The 17,959-nt window shown below is 42.0% G+C and overlaps 1 protein-coding gene and 1 long non-coding RNA gene across 5 annotated transcripts in view; one reads left to right on the forward strand and one right to left on the reverse strand.

Annotated features, from left to right (window-relative positions):
- Positions 1-17,959, forward strand: part of LOC113633439 (uncharacterized) — a 142,946-nt gene that overhangs the window by 93,458 nt on the left and 31,529 nt on the right. For 2 of the 3 annotated variants that reach the window (XR_003438204.1, XR_003438202.1), the window contains exon 2: positions 16,053-16,200. This is a non-coding gene — a long non-coding RNA (uncharacterized LOC113633439). Of the gene's footprint in view, positions 1-14,589; positions 15,106-16,052; positions 16,201-17,959 lie in introns of those variants that run through there. The other variant, XR_003438203.1, reaches the window with a different exon arrangement.
- LYPD6B (LY6/PLAUR domain containing 6B) overlaps positions 4,126-17,959 on the reverse strand; it is a 206,004-nt gene continuing 192,170 nt past the window's right edge. For both annotated transcript variants that reach the window (XM_027131604.1, XM_027131596.1), the window contains 2 exons: positions 17,555-17,685; positions 4,126-4,858 (listed from right to left, as the gene is read on the reverse strand). In XM_027131604.1, the coding sequence (XP_026987405.1) occupies positions 4,694-4,858; positions 17,555-17,685 (296 nt within the window). In that variant the 3' untranslated portion in view covers positions 4,126-4,693. The remainder of the gene's footprint in view (positions 4,859-17,554; positions 17,686-17,959) is intronic.

Raw genomic sequence — 17,959 nt, forward strand, 5'->3', positions numbered from 1 at the left:
CTGAGGCCCTGCGTTATTGTTTGTAAGGATGATGCCCTCAGACTACCAGTATCAGAATCAGCAGATTCATGACCAGATAGATGCTTGTTCAACATGCAGGTTCCCGGACTCCTTGAATAGTATTCTTGGGATTGAGCTGTGAAAGCCCTATTTTTCACAGCCTACACTCTGAGTAACTCACATTCTGGATTACACCGTAGATAGCTCAGCTCCTAGCCTCAGCATCTGATAAAAGAGGCCAAGGCAATGAGGGAGGGGGATGGGGGAGGAGACAGAACTATGAAGGCCAAAGGAGAAGTGGGAGGTGTGATAGGAAGATGCTAGACTGTTTCGGGTGCACAGCCGTGGAGCTATGCCTAAAGGCAGACTGAAATTACGACAGCCATTTTCTCTCCAGTTTCTACAACTTTCACCTTTGTGCATCCACTGTTCACGTTTGTCCTCTGGCATGCTTTGTCCCCTGACATATCCAGCATCACAGTGAAACCCTCCACAAATCAAAGAGTCAGTGACCAAGATCTAGGTGAAAAGTAAAATGTCCAAGATCCAAAGGTCAGAGCAAAGTTTCATAACATGGCAATTGACGTCACAAAAATCGTGCATTAGAGTTAGTAATTTCTTACACGTGAGATATTTCCCAGTTCCTAAGTCCGTGCCGGTTCATACTGCTTATTTCACGCTTTGCACAGCTTTATAAGTTTTCTCCCAGTGAGAAAGGGAAACTGACCCACCTCCTTCCCTTTTCTTAGGAGATGTATTTTACACAGTGACTGACACAGCAGAATGCAGACTGTATGGAAAACAATACCTGTAATTTCTGGCTGCTAACTTCACTCAGAGTTGGATTTGGGGAGGGTTTAGACACAGCAAGGAAAAGATGTGTTCTGTACCTTTTTTTTTTTTCTTTTTCAGAAAGTGATGCATGGGAATTCAGTTTATTCTAGAATGTAGATCTATTCAAAATGGACCTTTGACAGGTCATTCCCTCACACACTCCTCATATTCATAGCTAATCCCCTTGTCTCTTTTACAAGAACAAACCTACATACCCTCATGCCCTCACTACTCCAGTTTTCAATGGACATTTTGACAAGGTACTTTTCATCATCTTGCTCATTAGGAGCAAATGAAATGAATCTGAGGTCTGGAACACTTGGCCATTCTAAGTCACTATTCAATGGACTAAAAAAATCCATGCAATGGACTCTAATTAAATTTTGGATTCTAGTTTTAAAACAGTTACATTGGAGACATCACACAGAGTCCATTTATAATGCAGAGGGCTTTCCAGGTCAGGTGTTAAAAGTTTGGGCCTTCCGGTCCGTAAGTCACCTCCATCTGTCATTCTCTAGTTTAGTGGCTCCCCAAATGGCTATGTATCAGAATCACTTGAGGAATGTATAAAAATACAGATTTTCTGACTCAGCCCCAACAAAAAGAAGCTGACTTTCTGGATTTGGGGCCTGAGAGTCTGATTTTCATTTTTTTTTTTTTTTTAAATATAAGTTCCCTGAGTGATTTTCATGCAGCCACCAAGGACCCGTTTACAGAAGACATTTAGGAAGCACTTCTCTGGTCCAGTGGTTCTTGAACTTGCGTGTGCATGAGAAGCACCCGGAAACTTCATTAAAACACAGATTGAACCCTCAGAATTTCTGATTCCATGGGCCTAGAATGGAGGCTGAGCACTTGCATTTCTAACAAGTTCCCAGGTGATGCTGACACTGCTGGTCCGGAGACCACAATGAGAACCACAGCTCCAACCCAGGTTACTTGTGAGCATGTTTACTATTCATCAGCACTTCTATTATGTGGCCAAAGACTGGGCTTCAGAAAGAGGAATAAACCTCTCAGGTCAAGGGTAACACACCCGGCTGAGCGTCATAATCATCTGGGAGCTTTTTCTTTCACATTTAATTATTGGGGTTAGGCTTGGGCTCCCATCCCAGATCTACTGAGTCAGTGTCTCCAGGATGCCCTGGGAATTTGTATTGTTTTGAAGTTACCCAGAAGGTTCTGATTACAGGGACTTGAAAACTTTGCCTTAGATGAGCCACACTTACGAGTTCATGAATAACTTATACTAAAAAATTGTCGTTTATCTGAAATTCCAATTTAATGGGCCATCCCATGCTCTTAAATATTTGTAAATCTGGCACCCCTACTCACCCAGCTGCCTTTGCGGGCGTTTGTTTCCTCTGTGTGTTCTCTCTTTTGCTCAGCATAGCCCTATCTTAAATGCTCAGTGGAGCGGTGGTAAGGTAAGGAGGGCAATCCGTGAAAACAAAACGTGTGGGGCGAAGAAGAGAAAATTAAGATGTTTCCTCAAGAAAGAAAAAAAAAAGGAAAGATCATTCATCTAGAAAGCAGAAACAAAATCAGAAAAAAATACTGGCTGCTAATGGTTTTTTAACCAATTCGTCAACTACACAGAGGAATAAAAATACACCCACCAAAGATGCTATTAAAATGTTCCAACTGAAGCCATACATAATTAATTTCAAACAAGCATAAGCGATAAAAACTCAAATACTTCAAGGTGCTGAGTGAAAGGCAGGATAAATCTACATCAGGCTTCAAAACGGATGCTTCCAGGTGAGTCTGGGGTTTCAGCCAGAGACGGGGAGGTAACGATGTCTGCTTCCTCCCTGTTGTACTGGAAGCTAAAGAGCCTTAGGAAGAGACTCTCCCAGTGTGTCAAGGATGAGAAGAAACAGACGGCTCGGCACCTTCCAACAGCACGTAACTACTGAGAGGCTGAATCAAAGGAGTGGAACAATCAATCAAAACGGAGAAACATTCCTGGATGCATCTAAGGAAAGTGAGCTGGCAAAAGCCACTGCAGAGGCTGAGGAACCCCCGTGAGCACCACGGTCCCGGTAAAGCGAGCAGCTTTCTCCCAAGGCACTTCTGCCATTTCAGAGGTTAGGGGTCGGCACGCTTTTCCTGTAGAAGGCAAAAGAGTAAATCTTTTAGATTTCGTAGGCCAGATGCTCTCTGCTGCATCTACTCATCCTCGGTGTTGTAGCAGGAAAGAAGCTTGTAGACAACAGGTAAACGAATAGGCATGGCTGTGTTCCAATAAAACTGTGTTCACAGAAATAGGTAGTTGCTAGAGAGTGAGCATCTGTCTCCCCCAGATTCATGTGTTGGAGCCTAAATCCCAGATGTGGTGGTATTTGGATGTGGGGCCTCTGGGAGCTGGCTAGGTCATGCAAGTGGAGCCTCATGAACGCGATTAGTACCCTTATGCCCACTCTCTGCACTCTGCCCTGAGGGGATATGAGAAAACCACAGTCTGCAAACCTGGAAGAGAGCTCTCCCCAGACAGTAGATCTGCTGGCACCTTGATCTTGCATTTCCCAGCCTCCAGAACTGTGAGGATGACATGTTTTAGTTTAAGCCACCTGGTCAACAGCCTATTTGCTACGGCAGACTGAGAGCAGTGAGATGTATTTGTCCCATGGCCCGTAGTTTGCCAACCCCCACCATAGATGAGCCCGCGTGGCTCATGCAAGGACAGCATCGTTAGTGGATTCTACGGAGCACTCAGGATTCTAATGGTAGATGCTCAATTAAAAAAAAACAAACACTTCATTAGCCCCTCACTATACATACAAGGGCAGAGTGTTTAAAGGTCACCCCAAAGTGTAAAGGCAGGAAATTAGGATTCTAGAAACAGAAGTTGTTCATTGGAAGTTCTGGGACTGTGTTATAAGAAGGAAAGAGAAGACAAGGGGACCAAACATTTTAGCATGTGTTTAGAAAGGTTCTCTTAGTGGCCCTGACATTCAGAGACAGGTTGACTGGGAGAGGGACACTAGTGCCAGTTTCTCTGTCTTTAAGCTGCTACTTTTGAGGGTCCATCACATGATAAGGTATCATCTTCCTTGATCAGAGAGGTTTCCTCACCTTCTCAACTCACTAATTTTGCATTTAGCATCCTAAGAAGGGTCCTTCACCCAAAAGAAAAAACTATGTCACAATGGCATAGAATTTTATACTTTAAGCTAGAATATATCACCTGTGGTGCATGAACACATAACTTCGATTAGCCTCCCTTATGACACTGGTTAATGTTTCATCTGAGATCGCCACATCGGCCAAGAAACACATAGGCATGCATTTTACATTGTATAATTTAAAAGTTTTATTTCCCCCCCACAATAGCAAATGGGTTTCATATTAGTTCCACTGGAAGTTTTCTTCTTGTAGTTGCCCTTATTGACTGCACCGTTGGCAGGGAAATTGCTTTCTTATTGGAGAAGGGTTATATTTCATAGAGATGCTCTGAGCTAATCACAGAAAAGAGAGGGTCTGATCCAGCAGCCCCTGAAGGAGTTGATCAGTCAAGGAGTCCTTTCTGCTCCAGGCCTGGTCAGGTGGGGACAATACAGGCTACTGAACCTGCCCGTAGTAGATGCTGGCAAGACTCTCCTTGCAGAAGTGACTAAATGCAGCCCCTTTGATCAAGAAATATAAAATCCACAACATCCCTCAGTCCCTGCCAAGTCCCCTTCCTCAGTGGCCTCGTGCAGGAGCATTTCAGCTAAGCACCTGGCTTCTGCTTTGGGGTCCGGTGAGCATTCTTCACCAAGTGCAAGATGGGTCTTCACTCCGAAGTTCACTGTTTACACAGTTGTTGGCTTGTGCTTTAGAGGGCTGGTCTCTGCCTCGCCCGGGAATGGTGGTATCACATCAACAGCAGCATGAAGGCCCAGGCCAGCACTGGTAGGTGGAGCGCAGGGGCACGGCTGCCAGACGTCCTCTGAGCATGCATCACAGCAAAGACCGCATTCGTGTGGTTGGTGGGTAACTCAACATTGCAGATCATCCCTTCACAGCAAGACCTACACTCCTGTTACCAAAGGAAGAGGAGAAGGAAAGAGCAAGTGAATAAAGGGAAGAAGAGGGAAGGGTCAAATGAAGAAAAACAAAAGCCTTCTTCAGCTCTGAGGACAGAATTATTTTTTTATCTTTTATGAGTATATAAATTTTTATTTCAATTTAAAATTTTTCTAAAATATAATGGCATACAAGAGAAAAATGCTGTCTTATTTTTTAAATGTTTGAGACTTAATAAACATTATGAATTTGAAAATGTACCTTTTTCCTATCAAATTGACAAAGATTTCCAAAATGTACATGAGCCTGGGTCCATGACGTTGTAGTAATTTTGATATTCTCAAACACTGCTACTGGGAATATAATTGCTTCAGTTTTTCTGGGGAGTAATTTGGCAATCTTTATCAAGAGCTTCAAGATTATTTATATAAATCAATCCAGTAATATGCACCAAAGTCACAAAGATTATGTGGGGCTTTTTTTAGAATAGAGAAATATTAAAAGCTGCCTAGTATTTTTAATACAGAATTAGATAAACAAATTATAGTACAAACACGTATTTTAATATTATGTAGCCATTAAGAATATTTCTGAAGAATAGTTAATAGGTAAGTTTTCTTTATAAGTATTTTTATTTTATATTGGAGTATATAGTTGATGTGTTAGTTTCAGGTGTCCAGCACCTAAACAGTTAGACATGTATCTATTCTTTTTCAAATTCTTTTCCCATATAAGTTATTGCAGAATATTGAGCAGAGTTCCCTGTGCTATACAGTAGGTCCTTGCTGTTTATCTATTTAAAATATAGTGGCATGTAAATATCAACCCCAAACTCCCAATTTATCCCTGCTAGTTATCTATTTAAAATATAGTCGCGTGTAAGTATCAACCCCAAACTCCCAATTTATCCCTCTCCCCCACCTTTCCCCTTTGGTAACCATAAGTTTGTTTTCAAAGTCTGTGAGTCTGTTTCTGTTTTGTAAATAAGTTCATTTGTATCATCTCTTTTTTTAAAGATTCAGCATATAAGTGATATCATATATTTATCATACTAAGTCAGAAAGAGAAAGACAATCTCCAGGTCATGCGTGTTGCTGCAAATGGCATTATTTCAGTCTTTTAACGGCTGAGTAATATTCCATTGTATATATGTACCACATCTTCTTTATCCATTCATCTCTCAATGGACATTTAGGTTACTTCCATGTCTTGGCTATTGTAAACAGTGCTGCAGTGAACACTGGGGTGCATGTATCCTTTCAAACCATGGTTATATGCCCAGGAGTGGGATTGCTGGGTCATATGGTAGTTCTATTTTTAGTTTTTTAAGGAACCTCCATACTGTTCTCCATAGCGGCTGTACCAATTTACATTCCCACCAACAGTGTAGGAGGTTCCTGTTTTCTCCACACCTTCTCCAGCATTTATTGTTTGTAAACTTTTTGATGATGGCCATTCTAACGTGTGAGGTGATATCTCGTTATAGTTTTGATTTGCATTTCTCTAATAATTAGTGGTGTTGAGCCTTTTCATGTGCCTCTAGGCCATCTGTATGTCTTTTTTTTTTTTAATTTTATTTTTTTTAAACATCTTTATTGGAGTATAATTGCTTTACAATGGTATGTCAGTTTCAGCTTCACAACAAAATGAATCAGTTATATATATACATATGTTCCCATATCTCTTCCTGCTTGCATCTCCCTCCCTCCCACCCTCCCTATCCCACCCCTCCAGGCGGTCACAAAGCACCGAGCTGATCTCCCTGTGCTATGCAGCTGCTTCCCACTAGCTATCTACCTTACGTTTGGTAGTGTATATATGTCCATGCCTCTCTCTCGCTTTGTCACCGTTTACCCTTCCCCCTCCCCACAGCCTCCAGTCCATTCTCTAGTAAGTCTGTGTCTTTATTCCTGTTTCACCCCTAGGTTTTTCATGACATTTTTTTTTCTTAAATTCCATATATATGTGTTAGCATATGGTATTTGTCTCTCTCTTTCTGACTTACTTCACTCTGTATGACAGACTCTAGGTCTATCCACCTCATTACAAATAGCTCAATTTCGTTTCTTTTTATGGCTGAGTAATATTCCATTGTATATATGTGCCACATCTTCTTCATCCATTCATCCGATGATGGACATGTAGGTTGTTTCCATCTCTGGGCTATTGTAAATAGAGCTGCAATGAACATTTTGGTACATGACTCTTTTTGAATTATGGTTTTCTCAGGGTATATGCCCAGAAGTGGGATTGCTGGGTCATATGGTAGTTCTATTTGTAGTTTTTTAAGGAACCTCCATACTGTTCTCCACAGTGGCTGTATCAATTTACATTCCCACCAACAGTGTAAGAGGGTTCCCTTTTCTCCACACCCTCTCCAGCATTTATTGTTTCTAGATCTTTTGATGATGGCCATTCTGACTGGTGTGAGATGATATCTCATTGTAGTTTTGATTTGCATTTCTCTAATGATTAGTGATGTTGAGCATTCTTTCATGTGTTTGTTGGCACTCTGTATATCTTCTTTGGAGAAATGTCTATTTAGGTCTTCTGCCCATTTTTGGATTGGGTTGTTTGTTTTTTTTGTTATTAAGCTGCATGAGCTGCTTATAAATTTTGGAGATTAATCCTTTGTCAGTTGCTTCATTTGCAAATATTTTCTCCCATTCTGAGGATTGTCTTTTGGTCTTGTTTATGGTTTCCTTTGCTGTGCAAAAGCTTTGAAGTTTCATTAGGTCCCATTTGTTTACTTTTGTTTTTATTTCCATTTCTCTAGGAGGTGGGTCAAAAAGGACCTTGCTGTGATTTATGTCATAGAGTGTCCTGCCTATGTTTTCCTCTAAGAGTTTGATAGTTTCTGGCCTTACATTTAGGTCTTTAATCCATTTTGAGCTTATTTTTGTGTATGGTGTTAGGGAGTGATCTAATCTCATACTTTTACATGTAGCTGTCCAGTTTTCCCAGCACCACTTATTGAAGAGGCTGTCCTTTTCCCACTGTACATTCCTGCCTCCTTTATCAAAGATAAGGTGACCATATGTGCGTGGGTTTATCTCTGGGCTTTCTATCCTGTTCCATTGATCTATCTGTCTGTTTTTGTGCCAGTACCATACTGTCTTGATTACTGTAGCTTTGTAGTATAGTCTGAAGTCAGGAAGCCTGATTCCTCCAGCTCCGTTTTTCGTTCTCAAGATTGCTTTGGCTATTCGGGGTCTTTTGTGTTTCCATACAAATTGTGAAATTTTTTGTTCTAGTTCTGTGAAAAATGCCATTGGTAGTTTGAAAGGGATTGCATTGAATCTGTAGATTGCTTTGGGTAGTAGAGTCATTTTCACAATGTTGATTCTTCCAATCCAAGAACATGGTATATCTCTCCATCTATTTGTATCATCTTTAATTTCTTTCATCAGTGTCTTATAATTTTCTGCATACAGGTCTTTTGTCTCCTTAGGTAGGTTTATTCCTAGGTATTTTATTCTTTTTGTTGCAATGGTAAATGGAAGTGTTTTCTTGATTTCACTTTCAGATTTTTCATCCTTAGTATAGGAATGCCAGAGATTTCTGTGCATTAATTTTGTATCCTGCTACTTTATCAAATTCATTGATTAGCTCTAGTAGTTTTCTGGTAGCATCTTTAGGATTTTGTATGTGTAGTATCATGTCATCTGCAAAGAGTGACAGCTTTACTTCTTCTTTTCCGATTTGGATTCCTTTTATTTCCTTTTCTTCTCTGATTGCTGTGGCTAGAACTTCCAAAACTATGTTGAATAAGAGTGGTGAGAGTGGGCAACCTTGTCTTGTTCCTGATCTTAGTGGAAATGCTTTCAGTTTTTCACCATTGAGGACGATGTTGGCTGTGGGTTTGTCATATATGGCCTTTATTATGTTGAGGTTAAGTTCCCTCTATGCCTACTTTCTGCAGGGTTTTTATCATAAATGGGTGTTGAATTTTGTCAAAAGCTTTCTCTGCATCTATTGAGATGATCATATGGTTTTTCTCCTTCAATTTGTTAATATGGTGTATCACGTTGATTGATTTGTGTATATTGAAGAATCCTTGCATTCCTGGGATAAACCCCACTTGATCATGGTGTATGATCCGTTTAATGTGCTGTTGGATTCTGTTTGCTAGTATTTTGTTGAGGATTTTTGCATCTATGTTCATCAGTGATATTGGCCTGTAGTTTTCTCTCTTTGTGACATCCTTGTCTGGTTTTGGTATCAGGGTGATGGTGGCCTCGTAGAATGAGTTGGGGAGTGTTCCTCCCTCTGCTATATTTTGGAAGAGTTTGAGAAGGATAGGTGATAGCTCTTCTCTAAATGTTTGATAGAATTCGCCTGTGAAGCCATCTGGTCCTGGGCTTTTGCTTGTTGGAAGATTCTTAATCACAGTTTCAATTTCAGTGCTTGTGATTGGTCTGTTCATATTTTCTATTTCTTCCTGATTCAGTCTTGGCAGGTTGTGCCTTTCTAAGAATTTGTCCATTTCTTCCAGGTTGTCCATTTTATTGGCATAGAGTTGCTTGTAGTAATCTCTCATGATCTTTTGTATTTCTGCAGTGCCAGTTGTTACTTCTCCTTTTTCATTTCTAATTCTATTGATTTGAGTCTTCTCCCTTTATTTCTTGATGAGTCTGGCTAATGGTTTATCAATTTTGTTTATCCTTTCAAAGAACCAGCTTTTAGTTTTATTGATCTTTGCTATCATTTCCTTCATTTCTTTTTCATTTATTTCTGATCTGATTTTTATGATTTCTTTCCTTCTGCTAACTTTGGGGGTTTTTTTGTTCTTCTTTCTCTAATTGCTTTAGGTGCAAGGTTAGGTTGTTTAGTTTCCTGTTTCTTAAGGTAGGATTGTATTGCTATAATCTTCCCTCTTAGAACTGCTTTTGCTGCATCCCATAGATTTTGAGTCATCGTGTCTCCATTGTCATTTGTTTCTAGGTATTTTTTTGATCTCCTCTTTGATTTCTTCAGTGATCACTTTGTTATTAAGTAGTGTATTGTTTAGCCTCCATGTGTTTGTATTTTTTACAGATCTTTTCCTGTAATTGATATCTAGTCTCATAGCGTTGTGGTCGGAAAAGATACTTGATACAATTTCAATTTTCTTAAATTTACCAAGGCTTGATTTGTGACCCAAGATATGATCTATCCTGGGGAATGTTCCATGAGCACTTGAGAAAAATGTGTATTCTGTTGTTTTTGGATGGAATGTCCTATAAATATCAGTTAAGTCCATCTCGTTTAATGTATTGTTTACAGCTTGTGTTTCCTTATTTATTTTCATTTTGGATGATCTGTCCATTGGTGAAAGTGGGGTGTTGAAGTCCCCTACTATGAATGTGTTACTGTCGATTTCCCCTTTTATGGCTGTTAGTATTTGCCTTATGTATTGAGGTGCTCCTATGTTGGGTGCATAAATATTTACAATTGTTATATCTTCTTCTTGGATCGATCCCTTGATCATTATGTAGTGTCCTTCTTTGTCTCTTTTAATAGTCCTTATTTTAAAGTCTATTTTGTCTGATATGAGAATTGCTACTCCAGCTTTCTTTTGGTTTCCATTTGCATGAAATACCTTTTTCCATCCCCTTACTTTCAGTCTGTATGTGTCTCTAGGTCTGAAGTGGGTCTCTTGTAGACAGCATATATATGGGTCTTGTTTTTGTATCCATTCAGCCAATCTGTGTCTTTTGGTGGGAGCATTTAGTCCATTTACATTTAAAGTAATTATCGATATGTGTGTTCCCATTCCCATTTTCTTAATTGTTTTGGGTTCGTTATTGTAGGTCTTTTCCTTGTTTTGTGTTTCTTGCCTAGAGAAGTTCCTTTAGCAGTTGTTGTAGAGCTGGTTTGGTGGTGCTGAACTCTCTCAGCTTTGCTTGTCTGTAAAGGTTTTAATTTCTCCATCAAATCTGAATGAGATCCTTGCTGGGTAGAGTAATCTTGGTTGCAGGTTTTTCTCCTTCAACACTTTCAATATGTCCTGCCACTCCCTTCTGGCTTGCAGAGTTTCTGCTGAAAGATCAGCTGTTAACCTTATGGGGATTCCCTTGTGTGTTATTTGTTGTTTTTCCCTTGTTGCTTTTAATATGTTTTCTTTGTATTTAATTTTTGACAGTTTGATTAATATGTGTCTTGGCGCATTTCTCCTTGGATTTATCCTGTATGGGACTCTCTGTACTTCCTGGACTTGATTAACTATTTCCTTTCCCATATTAGGGAAGTTTTCAAGTATAATCTCTTCAAATATTTTCTCAGTCCCTTTCTTTTTCTCTTCTTCTTCTGGAACCCCTATAATTCGAATGTTGGTGCGTTTAATGTTGTCCCAGAGGTCTCTGAGACTGTCCTCAGTTCTTTTCATTCTTTTTTCTTTATTCTGCTCTGCAGTAGTTATTTCCACTATTTTATCTTCCAGGTCACTTATCCGTTCTTCTGCCTCAGTTATTCTGCTATTGATCCCATCTAGAGTATTTTTCATTTATTGTGTTGTTCATCATTGTTTGTTTCATCTTTAGTTCTTCTAGGTCCTTGCTAACTGATTCTTGCATTTTGTCTATTCTATTTCCAAGATTTTGGATCATCTTTACTATCATTATTCTGAATTCTTTTTCAGGTAGACTGCCTATTCCTCTTCATTTGTTAGGTCTGGTGGGTTTTTATCTTGCTCCTTCATCTGCTGTGTGTTTTTCTGTCTTTTCATTTTGCTTATCTTACTGTGTTTGGGTTCTCCTTTTTGCAGGCTGAAGGTTTGTAGTTCCTGTTGTTTTTTGTGTCTGTCCCCAGTGGCTAAGGTTGGTTCAGTGGGTTGTGTAGGCTTCCTGGTGGAGGGTACTAGTGCCTGTGTTCTGGTGGATGAGGCTGGATCTTGTCTTTCTGGTGGGCAGGTCCACGTCTGGTGGTGTGTTTTGGGGTGTCTGTAGACTTATTATGATTTTGGGCAGCCTCTCTGCTAATGGGTGTGGTTGTGTTCCTGTCTTGCTAGTTGTTTGGCATAGGATGTCCAGCACTGTAGCTTGCTGGTCGTTGAGTGAATTGGGTGCTGGCGTTGAGATGGAGATCTCTGGGAGATTTTCGCTGTTTGATATTATGTGCAGCTGGGAGGCCTCTTGTGGACCAGTGTCCTGATGTTGGCTCTCCCACCTCAGAGGCACAGCACTAACTCCTGGCTGCAGCACCAAGAGCCTTTCATCCACACTGCTCCTTAATTTGGGATGATTCCTCGTCTATTCATGTATTCCACAGATGCAGGGTACATCAAGTTGATTGTGGAGCTTTAATCCGCTGCTTCTGAGGCTGCTGGGAGAGATTTCCCTTTCTCTTATTTGTTCTCACAGCTCCCAGGGGCTCAGCTTTGGATTTGGCCCCGCCTGTGCGTGTAGGTCGCTGGAGGGCGTCTGTTCTTTGCTCAGACAGGACGGGGTTAAAGGAGCTGCTGATTCGGAGGCTCTGGCTCACTCAGGCCGTGGGTAGGGAGGGTCACGGAGTGTGGGGCGGGCCAGCGTAGGCAGAGGCCGGCATGACATTGCTAGCCTGAGGCTCTCCCAGGGGAGTTGTCCCTGGATCCCGGGACCCTGGCGGGCTGCACAGGCTCCCCGGAAGGGGGTGTGGATAGTGACCTGTGTTCGCACACAGGCTTCTTGGTGGCGGCAGCAGCGGCCTTAGCGTCTCATGTCTGTCTCTGGGCTCCGCACTTTTAGCCGCGGCTCGCGCCCGTCTCTGGAGCTCTCTTAAGCAGCGTTCTTAATCCCCTCTCCTCGTGCACCAGGAAACAAAGAGGGAAGAAAAAGTCTCTTGCCTCTTTGGCAGGTCCAGACCTTTCCGCGGACTCCCTCCTGGCTAGTCGCGGTGCACTAACGCCCTGCAGGCTGTGTTCACGCCGCCAGCCCCAGTCCTCTCCCTGCGCTCCGACTGAAGCCGGAGGCTCAGCTCCCAGCCCCGCCTGCCCCCGCGGGCGAGCAGACAAGCCTCTCGGCTGGTGAGTGCCAGTCGGCCCCAATCCTCTGCGCTGGAATCTCTCCGCTTTGCCCTCCGCACCCCTGTTGCTGTGCTGTCCTCCGCGGCTCCCCCACTCCGCCGTCTCCGCCCGCGAAGGGGCTTCCTAGTGTGTGGACACTTTTCCTCCTTCACAGCTCCCTCCCGCTGGTGCAGGACCCGTCCCTATCCTTTTGTCTCTGTTTATTTTTTTCTTTTGCCCTAACCAGGTACGTGGGGGGTTGTTTGCCTTTTGGGAGGTCTGAGGTCTTCTGCCAGCGTTCAGTAGGTGCTCCGTAGGAGTTGTTCCACGCGTAGATGTATTTCTGGTGTATCTGTGGGGAGGAAGGTGATCTCCGCGTCTTACTCTTTCGCCATCTTCCCGGAAGTCCCATCTGTATGTCTTCTTGGGAGAAATGTCTATTTAGGTCTTCTGCCCATTTTTGGATTGGGTTGTTTGTTTTTTTGATATTGAGCTGCATGAGCTGCTTGTATATTTTGAAGATTAATCCCTTGTTGGTTGCTTCATTTGCAAATATTTTCTCCCATTCTGTGGGTTGTCTTTTCGTTTTGTTTATGGTTTCCTTTGCTGTGCAAAAGCTCTTGAGTTTAATTAGGTCCTTTTTTGTTTTGCTTGCTTGTTTTATTTCCATTATTCTAGGAGACGGATCAAAAAAGATATTGCTGCGATTTATGCCAGAGTGTTCTGCCTATGTTTTCCTCTAAGAGTTTTAGAGTATCAGGCCTTACATTTAGGTCTTTAAACCATTTTGAGTTTATTTTTGTGTATGGTGTTAGGGAGTGTCTAATTTCATTCTTTTACATGTAGCTGTCCCGTTTTCCCAGCACCATTTATTGAAGAGACTGTCTTTTCTCCATTGTATAGTCTTGCCTTGTTTGTCATAGATTAATTGACCATAGGTGTGTGGGTTTTCTATTTCTATTCTGTTTTCTCTGGGCTTTCTATCCTGTTCCATGGATCTATATTTCTGTTTTTGTGCCAGTACCATACTGTTTTGGTTACTGTAGCTCTTTGTAAGTGGTACAGTCTGAAGTCAGGGAGCCTGATTCCTCCAACTCAGTTTTTCTTTCTCAGGATTGCTTTGGCTATTTGGGGTCTTTTGTTTCTCCATATAAATTTTAAAACTTTTTGTTTTAGTTCTCTGAAAAATGCCACTGGTAATTTGATAGAGATTGCATTGAATCTGTAGATTGCTTTGGGTAGTATAGTCATTTTGACAACATTGATTCTTCCATTTCAAGAATATGGTATATCTCTCCATTTGTTTGTGTCACCTTTGATTTCTTTCATCAGCATCATAGTTTTCTGAGTACAGGTCTTTTGTCTCCTTAGGTAGGTTTATTCCTAGGTATTTTGTTCTTTTTGATGCAGTGGTAATTGGGATTATTTCTTTGATTTCTCTTTCTGATCTTTCATTGTTAGCATATAGGAATGCAAGAGATTTCTGTATCCTATGACTTTACCAAATTCATTGATGAGCTCTGGTTGTTTTCTGGTAGCATCTTTAGGGTTTTCTATTTATAGTATCATGTCATCTGCAAACAGTAACAGTTTTACTTCTTTTTCAATTTGGATTCCTTTTATTTCTTTTTCTTCTCTGATTGCCATGGCTAGGACTTCCAAAACTATGTTGAATAATAGTGGTGAGAGTAGACATCCTGTCTTGTTCCTGATCTTAGAGGAAATGCTTTCAGTTTATGGCCTTGATTAGATTGGTTCCCTCTATGCCCACTTTCTGGAGAGTTTTTATCATAAATGGGTGGTGAATTTTGTCAAAAGCTTTTTCTGCATCTATTGAGATGACCATATGATTTTGATTCTTCAATTTGTTGATGTGGTGTACCATACTGATTGATCTGTGTATATCAAAGGAGGTTGGTCCAGGGGCTTAAGCAGGCTTTTTGGTGGGAGGGACTGGTTCCTGCCCACTGGTGGGTGGAGCTGGGTCATGTCCCTCTGGTGGGCAGGGCCGTGTCAGGAGGTATATTTAGCTGGTAGCTGTGTGCTCAGGAAGACTTTAAGCAGCCTGTCTGTTGATGGGTGGGGCTGTGTTCCCACCCCATTGTTTGTTTGGCCGGCAAACAAGGTGTCCCAGCACAGGAGCCTACAGGCTGTTGGGTGGGGCCAGGTCTTGGTGAGAAAATGGCGGGCTCCCAGAGGGCTCATGCCAGTGAGAACTTCCCAGAACTACCACTGCCAGTGTCTTTGTCCCTGCAGTGAGCCACACCCCGCCTTCACAGGAGACCCTCCAATACCAGCAGGTAGGTCTGGCCCAGACTCTTATGAGGTCCCTGCTTTTCTCCCTGGGTCCTAGTCACACAAGACCCTGTGTGTGCCCTCTAAGAGTGGAGTTTGTTTCCTCCCGTCCTGTGGAGCTCCTGTGACAAACCCCAGTGGCCTCAAAGCCAGATTCTCTGGGGGCTCCTCCTCCCATTGCCAGACCCCCAGGCTGGGGAGCTTGATGTGGGGCTCAGAACTTTCACTCCTGTGGGTGAACTTCTGTGACAGAATTATTTTCCAGTTCGTGGGATTTGATTTTATCACAGTTGCACCCCTTCTACCATCTCCTTGTGGCTCTTTGTCTTTGGATGTAGGATCTCTTTTTTGGTAGGTTTCAGCGTTTTTCTTGTCGATGGTTGTTCAGCGGTCATCTGTGATTTTGGTGTTTCGTAAGGGAAGATAAGCTCATGTCCTTCTACTGTGCCATCTTTTCTCCAAGTTTTCATACTGTAATTTTTCTAAGTGGAAACGTTTCTTTGAGGTGGGAATTCAGGAAGGGCCTGGCTGGGCAGTTCTGGCTTGGGGTCTCTTTAAGTGGTTGCAGTGAGACAGTAACTGAAGTGCAAACATTTAGGAGGTTAAAGACCTCTCTGAGGACAGAACTGAGTTGGCTTTTAGTCTGTGAGTCATCCAGGCCCTTGGGCACCCTTCCCCCCACTTACCTCAAAGTAAAAACCATCTTGAGAGTCTTTTCATTTTAAGTGTGATACCTGCACCAACCCAAGCATAAGCAAGAGAAAGGCAAACTGAATAAGACTGCTTAACTGAGTCAACAACTCTTCTGAAGGTTTGTAAGCAGAAACACTGAAACAAAAATAAAAGCTAGGAACCTTTTGGATTGGTCATTGATTTTCTTTCTCAGTACTACTTGTTAGGGGATAATTATCACTCTTGTTGTCTGTACTAACACTGATTCCTATCTTTACAGCGGCATGCTCCCTCACGGCACAAGGTGTTCTCAAGGGAAGCACTCCCTGTTATGATATCGGATACAACGCCTCAACCTGATAAATCTGGACATTCACAGAGGCTTTCAGGATAAAGTGTCTATATCAAATGGCTTCCAGGATGGCCAGGTAAGATAAAGTATCTACCTCAGTGGTTCTCAATCCTGGCTGCACATCACAATCACCTTGGGGAACTTCAAAAAACAAAAATCCCTGAGGCCCAGGATCTCACTCGGAAGTTGCTTCAATTGGTCTGGGATGCCCACCCCACACCAAAGCCCACAAAAGCTAACCAGCAGATTCTCCTTTGTAGCTGGAGCTAAAAGCCAATGGTGTCAGCAACTGAACTTATCTATGAAACAGACTCACAGACGTAGAGAAACAACTTGTGGTTGCCAAGGTGGGGAGGGAAGGATTGGGAGTTTGGGGTCAGCAGATGCAAACTGTTATATATAGGATGGATAACCAACAAGGTCCTACTGCATAGCACAGGGAACTGTATTCAATATCCTGTGATAAACCATAATGGAAAAGAATATGAAAAAGAATATATAACTGAGTCATTTTGGTATACAGCAGAAATGAACACAACACTTTAAATCAAGCATACCAAACTAAATTTTTTAGAAAGCCACTGGTGTCAGGACCATTTTCTTTATGTATAGGCTAAATTGAATTTGAAGAGCTCATGAAATTAACATACCTTCAAGTAATTTTTTCTCAACCATTTCAGGATTCCAGGCATGTAAAAGAGTAAAATGCTCATTTAGAATGGTAGAATGAGAAAACTGAAGAGATAGATTCATCTAAAATGTATCTATCGCTCATTTTTTTTTTTTTTTTTTTGTGGTACGCGGGCCTCTCACTGTTGTGGCCTCTCCCGCTGCAGAGCACAGGCTCCGGACGCGCAGGCTCAGCGGCCATGGCTCACGGGCCCAGCCGCTCCGTGGCATGTGGGATCTTCCCGGACCGGGGCACGAACCCGTGTCCCCTGCATCGGCAGGTGGACCCCCAGCCGCTGTGCCACCAGGGAAGCCCTCTATTGCTCATTTTAATAAGCTGGGGTTAACCTCTCAGATTCTCACCTCCTCGTCTGTTTCCACCTTCTCGGTGCAGTGCTCTTGGTGATTTCTAGCCATAAACAAAATATGTAAGCTGGGCTGTGTAGTGTTGGTCATCCTCTCGTGCATGGATTGTTTGCTTTTGGGGCTTCCAGTGTTGACTTCAGACAATTCACCCAAAGTCCAAGGTCTAGACCCTGGGGTCTAGCTCTGGAATCTGAGAATTATCATTTGTTTTTAGTAATATTATTGTTTGATGGACAGAAAGGCTGCTTCTTTCATCTCCATTGTATCAGTGTAAGGGAGTCTCTCAAAGTATACGTATGTTTGACATTATCTATCCTTCCTGCCTCTCTATAGACAACCAGCCGTCACCATCAAGAAACCACAGGACGACAACTACACACACATATGCTCCTTACCGTGTGTTCGGAATCTCGGCTGTGGTGGCAGCCAACAAAATGACATTCACTTGTGGAGGCACACTTTTTGGTGATCGATGTACTCCTTCCATGACTGGTAAAGTGATGTACTGTCAAACAGTACTGTGTATCTAGGCAGAAAAAAGCAACTTATTTTTTTTGCAGTGTAAAAAGCAACCTTTCAACAGTCACTTCAGAAATGACTAAAATTCAGGATGATCCTTACGTTTCTAGGCGGTATTGCTGAACAGGCATTAGCATCTGAAGCACATGTCTATTTTTAAAATGAATATAAATGGGCACTTATTCTTTGGTGCCAGGTAAAGCTGAGAAAAAATTGGACAAGCTTTTCATCAAAACCATAGGTCCAAGAAGTAGGGGATATGGGGACATATGTATGCATAA

The sequence above is a fragment of the Aethalodelphis obliquidens genome, unplaced genomic scaffold, assembly GCF_003676395.1.
Source record: "Aethalodelphis obliquidens isolate GAN/ISIS:26980383/991018 unplaced genomic scaffold, ASM367639v1 scaffold2, whole genome shotgun sequence".
Lineage (NCBI taxonomy): Eukaryota > Metazoa > Chordata > Mammalia > Artiodactyla > Delphinidae > Aethalodelphis > Aethalodelphis obliquidens.